Raw genomic sequence first — 14,484 nt, 5'->3', positions numbered from 1 at the left:
AATGGATAATTATCAAATTCTCACAGAATATTAGAAAGATAAACACCCACTTATGCTATCATGGACAAATGTTGGTTTTAGCAGGAGAACCCATAAAGAGAAAGGTTTTGTGTATGCTTTTCTTTGAAAGTTAATAATTTGATTTATTTGAAGACATCAGTGTTTGGTGGTGTTTTTTGTTCTTTGTTTTTTGTTTTTTCTAATTTTTCTGTGAATTTCTCAAGAAGACCCAAGCGAGAGTTGAATTTCAGGCATTGCATTATCCACATTGATCATGACACAAATAAATGATCTTATGCTTTTCACAATATAATTTAAAGTTAATTTAACCCTCATCTTGCTATTTGAGAAGATTGTTGTTGGGTTTTTTTAATTATTGTATAGATGGTATACATAAAAACTATAGTGGTTTTTGTTTTCATTTTCTTCCAGTTGCTTTAAAAGGAAAGGGGGGACAACAAAAAAGGTCATAAAAATAGCTCATTTCTATACCAGATTTATTCCAAAGAAGCATAAGCCTCATGTTAGACATTGTGCGTCAAACAGAACTTTGCCTTGATTCAAGTTGTTTATACCATCTCTATATCCAAGTAACACAAGTTGTCTTTGCATCCAGTTTATTAAAAACCAATACCATTCAGGTGCTGTGCTACATATTTAGAAATTACTCTCACACTGTATATCATCTCTTCATTGTGTTTACTGATAGGTACAAAAGTAATTTTGGCAAATTATGAAATAAAACTATGAATCTTTTTATAAAAATCATGTATTGTAATTGCCCTTGTGATCAAAAATAAAAGTAAAAGGTATGACATTATTTCTAACCAATACTGGCAGCAACTTTTTTTTAATTGGATATTTCCTTAATAATATTCAGAAAAGTTTGGTGAGTGGCATAGTCTTGTAGGTATAGCTTTACGTATTTGTTTAAGAATGATATTGTGAAGGGGCGCCTGGGTGGCTCAGTGGTTTGGTCTGCTGCCTTCGGCTCGGGTCATGATCTCAGGGTCCTGGGATCGAGCCCCGCATCGGGCTCTCTGCTCTGCAGGAAGCCTGCTTCCCTCTCTCTCTCTGCCTGCGTCTCTGCCTACTTGTGATCTCTGTCTGTCAAATAAATAAATAAAATCTTTAAAAAAAAAAAAAAAGAATGATATTGTGAACTACTGCGGGTCCTGTAACCCATTTCTCTTAACCAGTTCTGGCAAGATAAGATTGAAAGTCTTATAAACATAAATTATCAAATAAAATGTTCAAGAAAAATATTTGTTTTCTCTTTCCTTCTCCTCTCTTCCTTCTCTTCCTCTTATGTAAAGAAAATCAAATGAAGAATAGAATTAGGTAATAAAATATTGAATTTTAGTAAAGAAAGTATTTAATCCAGTTCATAGTTAACAAGTTATAATACTTTACTTCAACTCTTTTTTAAAGTGGTTTAACGTGCCACATTTTTATTCCTGGCAGGAACTAATTCCAGAGTTCTATTATCTACCGGAGATGTTTGTCAACAGTAATGGATACAATCTCGGAGTCAGAGAAGATGAAGTTGTAGTAAATGATGTTGGTCTTCCTCCTTGGGCAAAAAAACCTGAAGACTTTGTACGGATCAACAGGATGGTAAGAGAGATTTTATTAAGCTTTGAGTGGTCATCAAGAAGTAAAAACATTGTTGTTCTCTTTTGTTTCTATTAACAAATTGCCATTTAACATCTATAAATACAAGGTTAAAATTTTAAGAAAAAAGAAGGCAAGCATTTTACTATTGTCTTTTGACATTGTTCTTTATTGTGGAGTGGATTTTCCTTTCATGAAGACTAATAAAGGAATGGTAATTCAGTTATATTTGCTCCCTTAGGAGAAGACAGTCAGATGAGCATCTGTTGACTAAGAGAAGATATTCTAAAATGCTTGATATAAATGTCCACTTCTTATTTTTGTCTACCAGCTAAATCTGGACTCTTTTTTACTCATAAAATACTCAAAACTAAATAATTTACATTTAGAACATATTTGCATGCAGGAAATCATAAGCTGTGAAACATACCTTCAAATATCCTCGTGGGGCACCTGTGTGGCTCAGTTGGTTCAGGATCCAATTCTTGATTTCAGCCCAAGTCATGATCTCAGGGTCCTGAGATTGAGGCTCTTGCGGGACTCCGTGCTTGGTATGGAGCTTGCTTAAGATTCTCTCTCTCCCTCTCCTTCCGCCCCACAGCCCCCCACTCACGTGCACGTGCACGCACACACATACACACACACATTCTCTCTCTCTCTTAAAAAGAAAAAATATATATATATAATATACTTGTCCTTAAGAGAACACCCATCTAGTAAACATTCTTAAATTGAAAAATGTCATTACTTTTTAAATCTGTGTGACAGATATCTGGCAGATATCTAGGTGTTCAGGTAAAAAAAATGTGTAAATAGAATGTTTGCATGTGGGTATTTTATAGATTTTGATATATTTTATCCATATTTCAGAAGATTTTAATCTCAGTGTTGTTATGGTATATGGAAATGAACCACTTTGCCAAACAACCTCCTTAGTATACTATTATTCTTAGTAAATTGAGGAATTAAGAAAGTCAGTGACTCAAAATAAATCTGTTCACTCACTCCCAATTTTTTCCAACTGTCCTGTAAATATATTTTACTTTGTTTTTACACCCAATTTATTTGAATCAGAATCCAAATAAAGTCCATATTTACAATGGAGTTCACATATTCCTTAGTCCATTTTTTTGGTAAGACTTACAGAATTCACATATGTCACACAGATATAATTCACCATACAGTTCACCCATATAAAGTAAAAAATAAATAAATAAAAGGGTTTTCATTTATTCACAGAATTATACAACCATTACCACAATGCCCTTTACTAGCTTCATTGCTCTGGGTAGATTGTGGAGCATCTCTGGTCCTCACATTTCTCATCTATAAAATATGAATAGATACCTTATAAATTTTTTTAAATTGTATTTATTTATTTGATAGACAGAGATCACAAGTAAGCAGAGAGGCAGGCAGAGAGAGAGGAGGAAGCAGGCTCCCTGCCAGGCAGAGAGCTCGATGTGGGGCTTGATCCCAGGACCCTGGGATCATGACCTGAGCCAAAGGCAGAGGCTTTAACCCACTGAGCCACCCAGGTGCCCCACCTTATAAATTTTTTTAAATCATTACCATAAAATTCATTTTCTTTCGATGTACAATTTAATAACTTTTAGTTAATTTACAGAGTTGTGTGACCATCACCACAGTCTAATTTTAGAAAATTTCTGTCATTCCAGAAAGATCATATGCCTATTTGAAGTCACTCCCCATGCCTACCTCCAGCCCAGGCAACCACTAGTCAACTTTCTCTCTCCATAGGCTTGCCTTTTCTGGACATTTTATAGAACTAGAACTATATGATATGTGTTCTTCTGTGTTTGACTTCTTTTACTTAGCATAGTTTCTGAGATTAATCCATGTTGTAGCACATATCCGTAGTTGGCTCTTTTTTGTAATGGTAGCCCATGGATGGAGAGGCCATTGTTTTGTTGACCATTCATCAGTTGTTGAACACGTGGGTTTCCACTTTTTGGCCGTTACAAATAATGCCGTTATGAACATTCACATACCAATCTCAATGTGGACATAGGTTTTCATTGTTTTGGGGTATATACCTACAGTAGAATTATTGAGTCATGGTAAATTTATGTTTAACTTTTTAAAAAATTACATATTTTGCAAAGTGATTGTACCATCTTACATTCCTACTAAGGGTGACTCTTTCACCTCCCCTGTATCGTCACCAACACTTGTCATTGCCTGTTTTTTTTTTATTATTATAACCATTCTAGCGGATATGAATTAAAATCTCATTATAGTTTAATTTCCTTTTTTCTAGTGACTAGTGATATTGAGTGTCTCTTCATGTGCTTTTTAGATGCCAGAACATTTTTACATATATATTAATAAAACATTAAGTAGTGATTCATTATAGATACAACCTTTGTGTTCCTCATTAGTGAAAGAAGTTCATGTGCCCCCAGAATTAATAATTTTATTAATAGTATGCCTAATTGAAAAAGAAAAGGCTGTTGTGCTTCTAAAAGCAAATCCCCAAGACAGCATCAAATACAGAACTTTGTGAATATAGGGAAAGATAATTATTATGGATAAGAAGCCATCAGGTAATTAGTATTCATATAAACTAAATAAAAAAGACCATATACACTTGACTAAATTTGCAGAAAAATCATAAGGCTTCATCTATCTAGATCCATGAATACTTTTCAGTAATAACTTATATCTGTAGTTGCCCAGAGTACCTCTATTGCATGTAAATAAAATACAAGAAATAACTTACTCCTGATACTAACCTTACCAGTTACTATCACGTGACTGATAATTACCTGACTTCTGTTTATATACCTCCTGTATCTTGTCTTTCTATCAGCGCAAGTGCTGCTGAGCAAACTTTAAGACAAAATGCAGTGCTTCTTTAAAATAAATCTCACGGGGCGCCTGGGTGGCTCCATGGGTTAAAGCCTCTGCCTTCGGCTCAGGTCATGATCCCAGAGTCCTGGGATTGAGCCCCGCATCAGGCTCTCTGCTTGGCAGGGAGCCTGCTTCCTCCTCTCTGCCTGCCTCTCTGCCTACTTGTGATCTCTGTCTGTCAAATAAATAAAATCTTTATAAAAAAAATAAATAAATCTCACTATTTACTGTCACTGCAAATACGGATTTATCAAGTCAAGTGTGTTGTTAAGCCAAGTACATATAGTGTACTAGGAACTTAAAGATTGCATACGATATGATGAATTAACTGTCCTCAAAGATCTTCTCTCACATATTCAAAAGAAGTAAATTTTATAACTGACCGAAATATGAGACATAAATACTTGTGCTTTTCAGAAAATACCATAAAACATTTTCAGAAATGCATTGTACTTATTTGTAGTTCTTTTTTTAATTGAGGTGTAATTGACATATAACATATTCTTATTTATATATTACATGTATAATTATATACATATTACATATTATGTGTTACATTTTTATTATAATAACAATTTCCAACTTGTTTTTGTGAAGAAATTAAAGAAGCAAGGCATGGGGGTTTTCTCTATCTTAAACCAAATTCCTGTTATCTCATCGGCATTCATGAGTCAGTGAAGACTTTAACTAAATCTCTACTCCATGGAATGAAAGGCTTTACACAAAATTCTGCCTACTGGAAAAAAAATCAAAGTGCCGCCATCTTGCTTCTCTGCAGCAACGGGGTGCACGGCCAGGTTAAATCGACCATATGTAGGCAGTGCCTGTAGCACAGACTGGGTGGCTTGAGAGGTATTTATTCTTCCTGTCATCTTTGCCTGGGTTTTCCTTGAAGGGTCCCAGCAGAATGGGAAGGGAAGGCTGCCTTGGTATAAACAAGGCTCTGCATCTATAGCTGCCATTCTTGGTTGCGTCAGAATTCCGGCGAAGGGGCAATGGGAGGTGCTGCCCCTGAGAACAGGGCTAGGGAGCCACGCTCTCAGAGGCCGTCTTCTGAAGAGTAGCTGTGTGTCTCCGCAGCTGCCGTCTTCCCTCAGTGTCCCCTGCGCTGCTTTCCATAGCCCACAGTTGTCCTTCACAGGACCTTTTGCTCCAACTTCTGGTCAGTTTTCGGGTCATTCTGATGGGAAATGATCACGCTGATGTCATGCAGAATTCATGTCAAGACCCCTGTGTCAACACTAGGAAACTTAATCAATCATGTGCCTCTCTCTCTGTTTTTTTCTACTGAAGGAATCATTATTTGATGATTATTTCTCTAATATACAAAGCCTGAGTAACAGATATAGGTGCAGAAGGGTTTAAATTTTCCACAAATTCCATGAATGCAAATTGTTTTCAAATTGTTTTATAACATTGAAAGTTTCTAACTTTGTCCCAGCTGGGTAGCTCATATAGGATTTAGTTCTTAGGAAATGGGTTTAGAGAAAATGTACTCTAGTATATGTATAATTTGGGCTGGGATTATCTTCAGTTACTTGAAGGGGTTCTTTGTAATGAGCCTAAAGTATAAAATGAAAATGTCATATATCCCAAAGAAATGACATTCACAGTGGTAAAAAAAATTCATCTCTTTGTATGGATTAGTATTCTATATCCATGAGCATTCCCTCCTTCTTCTTTCAAGCTGTCATTAAGAAATTCAAGCAAAGAAGACGAAAGTAATACTATAAAAAGGGATGATATCACTGATGATAAATCAGTTTTATTATCTTATGGCAGCAACCGAAAAGGTATTTGATGTATTTTGTGGAAACTTGCGTATGTATACAACTTAATTTCCTTCTCTTATTTTTAAAAATGAGACAGTACTTTGGTTTTTAAGGATGTACTTTTTTTGCTTAATTGGTTTTCTGGTTATGAGAAATAGTATATATAATTAATTACAGTTGTTTATACTTTGTAAATACAGGGACAAGGACTGTGTTTTACTGAAGAACGGTGAAATCCAAAATTTGATCTCATTAGAAAAACAGGAAAAGTGATATGGACACGTTGGGTACACATTTCAATAAATTCTAAGTGCACTGAGTTCATACATCAAAAATTGGTTTAATTTACCCACACCCGGCTAGGCTGATTACAGCCGACTCACTCATGAAACATTAATAAAGCACTGTGTTCGGTTCTAACGTGATTATAATCTGACCTCTCCACAAAGGACAGAAAGAGAAAGTATCTCTGATAACATTACCCTAATGCTGGGTTCATCAATCATAATCTGCCCTTTTTTAAAATTTGTTTTAGAAAAAGGCCTTTCACGGATGTGCTCTGATAATCTCATCCGGCCCTCAGCCCAGCAGATCCCTGGTGCTCCTGGACCAAATGTAGAACAGTCTCCATCTGCAGAGCAGAGCACAGGGCACTGAGGCAGAGAAAGCAGAACCGAATGTGGTTTTGTTTTTGCTATATCACATCCTTTATATGATTTTTGTATTTTAAAGAAAAAGTCTCTTTTCGATAGGTAACAATTTGCATTTGGGGTATATCTTTATACTAAAAGAATTATATCTTTATACTAAAAGAATTATATCTTTATACTGAAAAGGATTTTCAGGAAATGAGAATTTGTGGAAGTGTTCTGCGGCAAACTCAAATTCCTGAAACAGAGTTCTTGTGCTTATGTGCCTGCTCTGCCACGGGCCAGCTGCGACTTCTTGGACGCACTATATTAAGACCCCCTTAATATAGTGGAGCTTCAGGGTACTCCTTATCTCTAAAACTGGGGATTTATTTATTCCACAAATCTTTGAACCAGCTCTGAGGAAGGCATTATGGAAGACACAAAAGAAGACTTGAACGTGGATTCCACTTGAAAGAAAACTCAAGTAGAGAAATTCCTTCTTTTATCCCAATCATGAAGGGCCTGGTACACAGTTCACACTGCTCGGGGCTCTGAAAACCCAAGCATGAGCAACACAGTGAATGGCCCTCAGGAGCTCACACTCTAGTAGGAACATTGACAAGTACACATCAGTGCCAGCAAACACTGATAGGTGCTCTAATCCATTCATTCAACAGGTAATTATTGAGTGTTTCACGTGCTGTTTCATGTGTTTGGAGTAGATGGGTGAAACATACAAAGATCCCTGCCCTCATAGAGCTTACTTTTGATCAAACAGACAATAAAATAATAAATGAGTAAAATACATAGTATATTAGAAATTAATCAATACTATGGAAAAAAAGAAGTAGTGGAAGGTTAAGGGGGCCAGGAATACAAGAGTAGGTGGCCAGGATCCCCTCACTGTGGAAGTGAGATTTGCATTAAAGACTGGAAGGAGGTGAGACTGGAAGGAGGTGAGAGAGTGGACCAAGTGACTGTCTTGGGGAGAGACGATTGCAGGCAGAAGGGCCATCTGGAGCAAAGGTCCTGTGGCAGGGATGTGCTTCCCAAGCAAGGCAGGGAGCTGGGGTGGAGTGAGCAGGGGGCACCTAATAGAATACTGAACAGCAATGAGGCCAGATCACAGAAGGCCTCGAAGGCCATCTTAAACTCTTTGCATTTTTACTCTGAGTGAAATAGAGAGTCATCGCAGTGTTGCAGCAGAAGCATGATCCTACTTCATTTTGAAAGGATCCTTCTGGCTACAGTGTAGTTATGAACTGTTGAGGCACAGGGTAGAATCAGGCATATCTGATAGCAGATTTTATGAGAGATGATGTTGGCTTGGACCAGGGTGGTAGCAGTGAAGTTAGTAAGAAGTTAATCAATGAATATTACTCAGCCATCAAAAAAGAATGAAATCTTGCCATTTGCAACAACGTGGATGAAGCTAGAGGGTATAATGCTAATATAATGCTAAGCAACATAAGTCAGTCAGACGAATACCATGGGATTTCACTCCTGTGTGGAATTTAAGAAACAAAGCAGATGAATGTAGGGGAAGGGAAGAAAAAGTAAAATAAGTAAAATAAGAGTGGGAGACAAACCACAGAGACTCTTAACTATGGGAAAGAAACTGAGCGTAGCTGGAGGGGATGTGGGGGTGGGGGTGGGGTAACTGGGGGGATGGGCATTAAGAAGGGCACATGATGTGATAAGCACTGGCTGTTAGATGCAACTGACGAATCAGTAAGTTCCGTCCCTGAAATTAATAATTCAGTGTATGTTAACTAAATTGAATTTAAATAAAAAAAATTTTTTAAAGAAAAATAATTTTAAAAAATAACAAAGTTCAAGCCAATAGCCTCGCTCAGCAGCTTCCTAGCTGTGACCATTTTCTCTCAGATTTCTCTAGTCCTATACAGGCAAGTCAATGGTAGAGGACAAGTGTGTAGACTGGTGATGGATAAAGCAGTGGAGATGCATCATTATATTTAGTAATTTCTGCTAGAAATGGGATGGGGTTAGGTGTTTAGTGCCTATTGCCAGCTTAGAGTTTAAGCCCAGGAAAAGCCCAAGCTGCCATGTTTATCTCCCACCAGACTGATATTTTTGAGGACATGGAATCCTTATTCATCTGTATATTCTCCTAGGCTAGTTTCTGGGGTAGATAGTTAGTAATTTGGGGCTGGAGAGAGATTAGAGTATTTTCACCTTGTTTATCTGTATTTCAATGGGGCATGCTCCTAGAGATCTGAGCTTTTGTATTGGTTATCATAGTATCTCCTGCCTAAAATAACTATCTAGCACATAATAGGTGCTTCATAATGAATGGATTAGGGTTGAATGAATAAATGAATGAATGGCTGTTGGCCTCCATTTGAAATCCTCTTACCCCAGATATCTTTGTAGTTCCTTTCCTCATTGCGGTCCTTAATTGTCACAGACACAAAGAAGCCTTCTCTGACCACCTCTGCCAAATTAGCAGTCCCCCCCCCCCCCCAATCCATCCATCCATACTCCTTAACTCTCTTTCCTACCTTACTCTTTTTTCTTTAGCCCTTAACCACCTTCTGACATGCTCTGTAGCTTACTAATTATCTGGGGTTGTGTTGATTTCCCCCCACTATAGTGTAGACGCTGCTGAGCAGGGATCTTGGTTTCTTTTATTTACTGTCATAACCCTAAAATCTAGAATAGTGTCAGGGCATAACAGATGCTCACTCAATATTCGCTGAATGAATGAATGAGCTTCTTTACCACCCCTGACATTTCTTCCTTCTTGTTACCAACGTATCTTTCCCATTGCTTAATTAATTAACCAATAATATTTATTAAATATTTATTATTTAATACTAGGTTAAGAGCTATGACAAATGGAAAAGAAGCATTAGATATGATCCCTATCTTCAAAAACTTATATTCTAATTGAGGATACAGTGTTGCCAGTTTGAAACAAGTGCTAATTGGTAATAACCCCATTTGTTTGTATAGCACTTTCCAATTTATATGCAAATTGATTTTCACAAGTAAATGTGTATACATTATCTTACTCCATTAAACAGGAGGGTATGGCTTTCAAGTATCATAGAAAGTCATAGAAGAATTCATAGAGTGTGAGCTGGAGAGCTCAGGAAACAAACCTTGCAGTTGAGTAAGAAGGATGGGTAAGACTGAAAAAGAAGCAGGAGGATGAAATGCTTTCAAAGGGGATAAAGGAGCAACAGAGACTCAAAGGTTGTATGGGCTGCTCTGTGCTGGTAACTGTGAATTGTCTGTGCTCCTTGGAGCCAATGAGGTATATTTGGAAGTCCTAAGAACTAGTGGGGGAAGATGGGAGCAAGGTTTGAAAAGGCCTTAGGGGTCAGTAAAGTTAACCCTAATGTGTTTTGCTAGGAGGAACCTTAGGATATTTGAAATAGAGGAGGACAATGTGAGTGTGATGGTTTCAGAAGTCTGTTCCCCCAGCAGGGTACAAGATGAGTTGGATTAGAGAGAGAGGTTGAGATGTATTGGAGTCGCCCATGTAGAGAACAATGAGAGCTAAGACCAGGGTAGGGCTAGTGGGACTGGAGAAGAATCCCCTGGGTTAAACATCCAGTAAGAAATCAAGTCCAGGGTGCCTGGGTGGCTCAGTGGGTTAAAGCCTCTTTTTTTGGCTCAGGTCATGATCTCAGGGTCCTGGGATCGAGTCCTGCATCAGGCTTTCTGCTCAGCAGGGAGCCTGCTTCCTTCTCTCTCTCAATGCCTGCCTCTCTGTCTACTTGTAATCTCTGTCAAATAAACAAATAAAATCTTAAAAAAAAAAAAAAAGAAGAAGAAGAAGAAAGAAATCAAGTCCAGAATAATTTAAGTCCCCCTACAGAAAAAGTCGTGCTATGATTTCTGGTTATCCGCTTGACTACATGATTCAACTCTCTTTAGAGAATTTTTTCAATATCAAAAGCAAATTTTTGAGGCAATAAGAGAAAAGGCTTGGAAATATTCTTGCTCTAATCTAGAAGAGGAGATGGAAATTCATTATTCCTAAATAAAAAGAATTCAGGAGAAACAAATTTTCTTTCCTCAGAGTTTATACCCCTAGCCTAGTTTCCTTTTTCATAAGTTCGGAGATGCTTTATCCTAAAGCTATCTCCAGAATACCCATGAGACAACATGGAAATTAGAATTAGGTAACTATTATCCATCTAAGAGGTATCCTCTCTGGTTTAAATCTCACTCTTTATTTCCTTCCTCCCAGATCCCCAGGGTAGAATTATGGATTGGGAATTGGTTTATCTAGGCTTAAAACAATTGCTTCTGCTTTTAGATATGCAAGTAGAGGGAAAAGAAAGCTATTAAGACCATTATAACCCTAATAGCTTAGTAATCAAGTATTTCTTTATATTTTTCCATTGTAAGTATTTGCAATAAAATCTTGTTTCAGAGTCCAAAATGGGTTTGTACGAGAAAATATACTTCTGTAAAGAACAAATAAGCAGATAGCATGTATTTAGTAACAGACTGATACTGGTTAGAATATAGTTAAGCCTCAGTGTCAGCCTTTAGCTTGAGATAGGTCTTTATGCTTTTGTCACGGGCTATCTAAAATTCACTTCTCAGGTATGCATTTGATTTAGAACCAGGGTTGACTTTTCTTTTCTTTTCTCTGGAAAAGAGATTTTCCAGATTTTCTTTTCTCTCCCCATAGTGACTAGCAAGACAGGCAATCTACAAGACATTATCTGTTGAATCTGCTATCTTATTGTTTCTTTGTCATTTAATTTTTATAATCCCCCCAAAAAAGCTGGGGCAAAATTATTTAAATAATTAAGTGTTCAATGATTCACTCTGCTGCCTGTCTAACATATAGACTGGGGTAGGATAAATAACTATAGACTTAGAGATTTTTTTAATTGAATTAAAGAGTGTTGTAAACAAGAATGAACTAATAATTTTTTAAACTGAGATGAAATAAATACTGAGAAAAATATAGAGAATGTTGAAATTGGCACCAAAAGAAATAGAGACTTAAAAGCCTTAAAGAAATGTAAATGGTAAAATCTTCCCATCTCCAAATTATCGAAGGCCATATTATTTTACACGTAAATTCTCCCAAACTTTTAAGAGATAATAAAGTCATTTCTTAGAAAGTAGTTGCAGGAAACATGGCAAGCCATCCATGAGGCTAGTGTGATCTTGATTCTAAAAGTAGTTAAATATTATCTAACCCCCAAATTTTATATATATATACACACACATATATACATATATGTGTACAATTATACATAAATATACACATATATGTATATATATAATATTTGTGAGTGTGTACATATATAATATAATGTGTGAATATGTGTGTGTGTGTGTATATAGATATAGCATGTATGAGATTTGTGTGTATATATGTGTATTACAAAAAGACTAATTGTTAAGATTAGGAAAAACACAAAGATGCTTCATATCACCACTATTGTTTAATGTAGTCGTCAAAGTTAAGAACAATTCTGTAAGAAAAAATAAAGAAATTGTCATTATAACTAATAAGACTTGCCTGAAGCAAAATCACCTTAAAGAAATCAATGGCATTTTTTTACATCATTAGTAACCAAATATGAAATGTAATTTTAGAAATGATATAATTACATCAAAACTTATGGACTGTCTGGATATTAATTTAAGCAAGAATTCCCACATCGTTTATGGAGAAAATACTAATTTTTTAAAAGATTTATTTATTTATTTTTCAGAGAGAGAGACAGCGAGAGAGGGAACACAAGTTGGGGGAGTGGGAGAGGGAGAAGCAAGCTTCCTGCCATACAGGGAGCCTGATGTTGGGCTCCATCCCAGAACCCTGGGATCATGACCTGAGCTGAAGGCAGACACTTAATGACTGAACCACCCAGGCATCCCAAGAAAATACTAATTTTTTTTTTAAAGATTTTATTTATTTGTCAGAGAGAGAGAGAGAGAGAGAGAGAGCACAGGCAGACAGAATGGCAGGCAGAGGCAGAGGGAGAAGCAGGCTCCCTGCCGAGCAAGGAGCCCGATGTGGGACTTGATCCCAGGATGCTGGGATCATGACCTGAGCTGAAGGCAGCTGCTTAACCAACTGAGCCACCCAGGTGTCCCAAGAAAATTCTAATTTTTAACATAGAAAATAATCTGTATTAGTAGAAAGACATTCTAGGACCTTGGATGGGAAAACCCAACATCAATTCTCCCAAATTAATCCATAAGTTTATTGGACTTCTCTAAATAATTAAGATGTATCTATGTACACTTATTATAAAAGTTATAGGGAAGAATAAAGGTCCAGAAATAGCTGCAATGACTGAAAAAAAAGAAATTCACCAAATGTAAAGATACATGAGAAATAAAGATAACTAAGATAAAAGAAGTAAAAAGAGTGGAAAGACCTAGAGACTCATACATATCCGAATGGATGGTTGCATGGGGAAAAGAGAGGAAGGAAGGAAAGAGGGACAGAAAAAAGGAGAAAAAGAAAGAAAAAGGTACCTTGCAACCCTTATATTAGTTCTAATAATTTCGCTGATGATTGTATTGCTTTTTCTAGGTAGATTATCATATCTATAAACCCTAGCAGTTTTATATCTTTGTTTCAAATATACACACACTAAAGATGGCATCACATACCACTGAGGAAAGGTGTGTTTGTTTAATAGACGGTACTGGAAAAACTGACTTCTACATAAACAAAAATAATACTGGATCCCTATTTAATACCACATATGAGTGAAAGTAGACTCTAGGTCTACTAAAGATCATGATTTGGAGAGTAAAACCATAAAAGTAAAGCCAATACATCAAAATTATAGAAAGTTATCTTTGTAATTTCAAAACAAAATCCCAAAAGCATAAAAATAAGGAGAAAAAAATTTGATTAACTCAAAATTAAGAATTTCTATTTAACATGTGGTTATGGACATTGGGGAGGGTATGTGCTTTGGTGAGTGCTGTGAAGTGTGTAAACCTGGAGATTCACAGACCTGTACCCCTGAGGATAAAAATATATGTTTATAAAAAATAAAAAATTTTTTAAAAAAGAATTTCTATTTAACAAAGAACAACATGGATAAAGTTCATAGACATGTGACATTTGGAGGATGTATTTGCAATGTTTTAAACCAACAAGGAACTATTACCTGAAATATATAAAGAACTTCTGCAAAGTAGCAACACAAAGACAGGACCCTCCATAAAATGATGAGCAAAGGATGTGAACAAGAAGTCTACACAAGAGGAAACCCAAATGGCTATATTAAAAAGATGTCAAATTCCTTGTTAACTAGAGAACTATAACAATGGGATACTGTTTTGCATATCTTACAGTGGCTAAATTAGAGACCTGGATAATACTAAGAGTTGATGGGGGTGTGGACATATAGAACCTTATATGCACTGCTGGAGGGAGTGGAGGCAGGGGCAGCCATCCTGAAGAGCATCTGAGCCCTACTGACTTCTGGGTCCTTAAGTCTGTACACATCCACTACAGTGACATAGCAGTCGTACTCCAGATGATGAGTCCCCAAGAAATTCTCACCAAGACCCAAAATAAGATGCAATAGAAGACATTCATCCCAGCATTGTGTCTGAAGGAGTTAGAG

At 36.5% G+C, this 14,484-nt stretch overlaps 1 protein-coding gene across 9 annotated transcripts in view; it reads left to right on the top strand.

The window, feature by feature from the left end:
• NBEA (neurobeachin) overlaps positions 1 to 14,484 on the top strand; it is a 678,194-nt gene that overhangs the window by 620,822 nt on the left and 42,888 nt on the right. For all 9 annotated transcript variants that reach the window (XM_032314437.1, XM_032314438.1, XM_032314436.1 and 6 more), the window contains one exon: positions 1,465 to 1,617. In XM_032314437.1, the coding sequence (XP_032170328.1) occupies positions 1,465 to 1,617 (153 nt within the window). The remainder of the gene's footprint in view (positions 1 to 1,464; positions 1,618 to 14,484) is intronic.

Source organism: Mustela erminea, chromosome 15 (genome assembly GCF_009829155.1).
Source record: "Mustela erminea isolate mMusErm1 chromosome 15, mMusErm1.Pri, whole genome shotgun sequence".
Lineage (NCBI taxonomy): Eukaryota > Metazoa > Chordata > Mammalia > Carnivora > Mustelidae > Mustela > Mustela erminea.
Note: the sequence above shows the minus strand (reverse complement) of the source record. Positions and strands in the feature narration are given on the sequence as shown.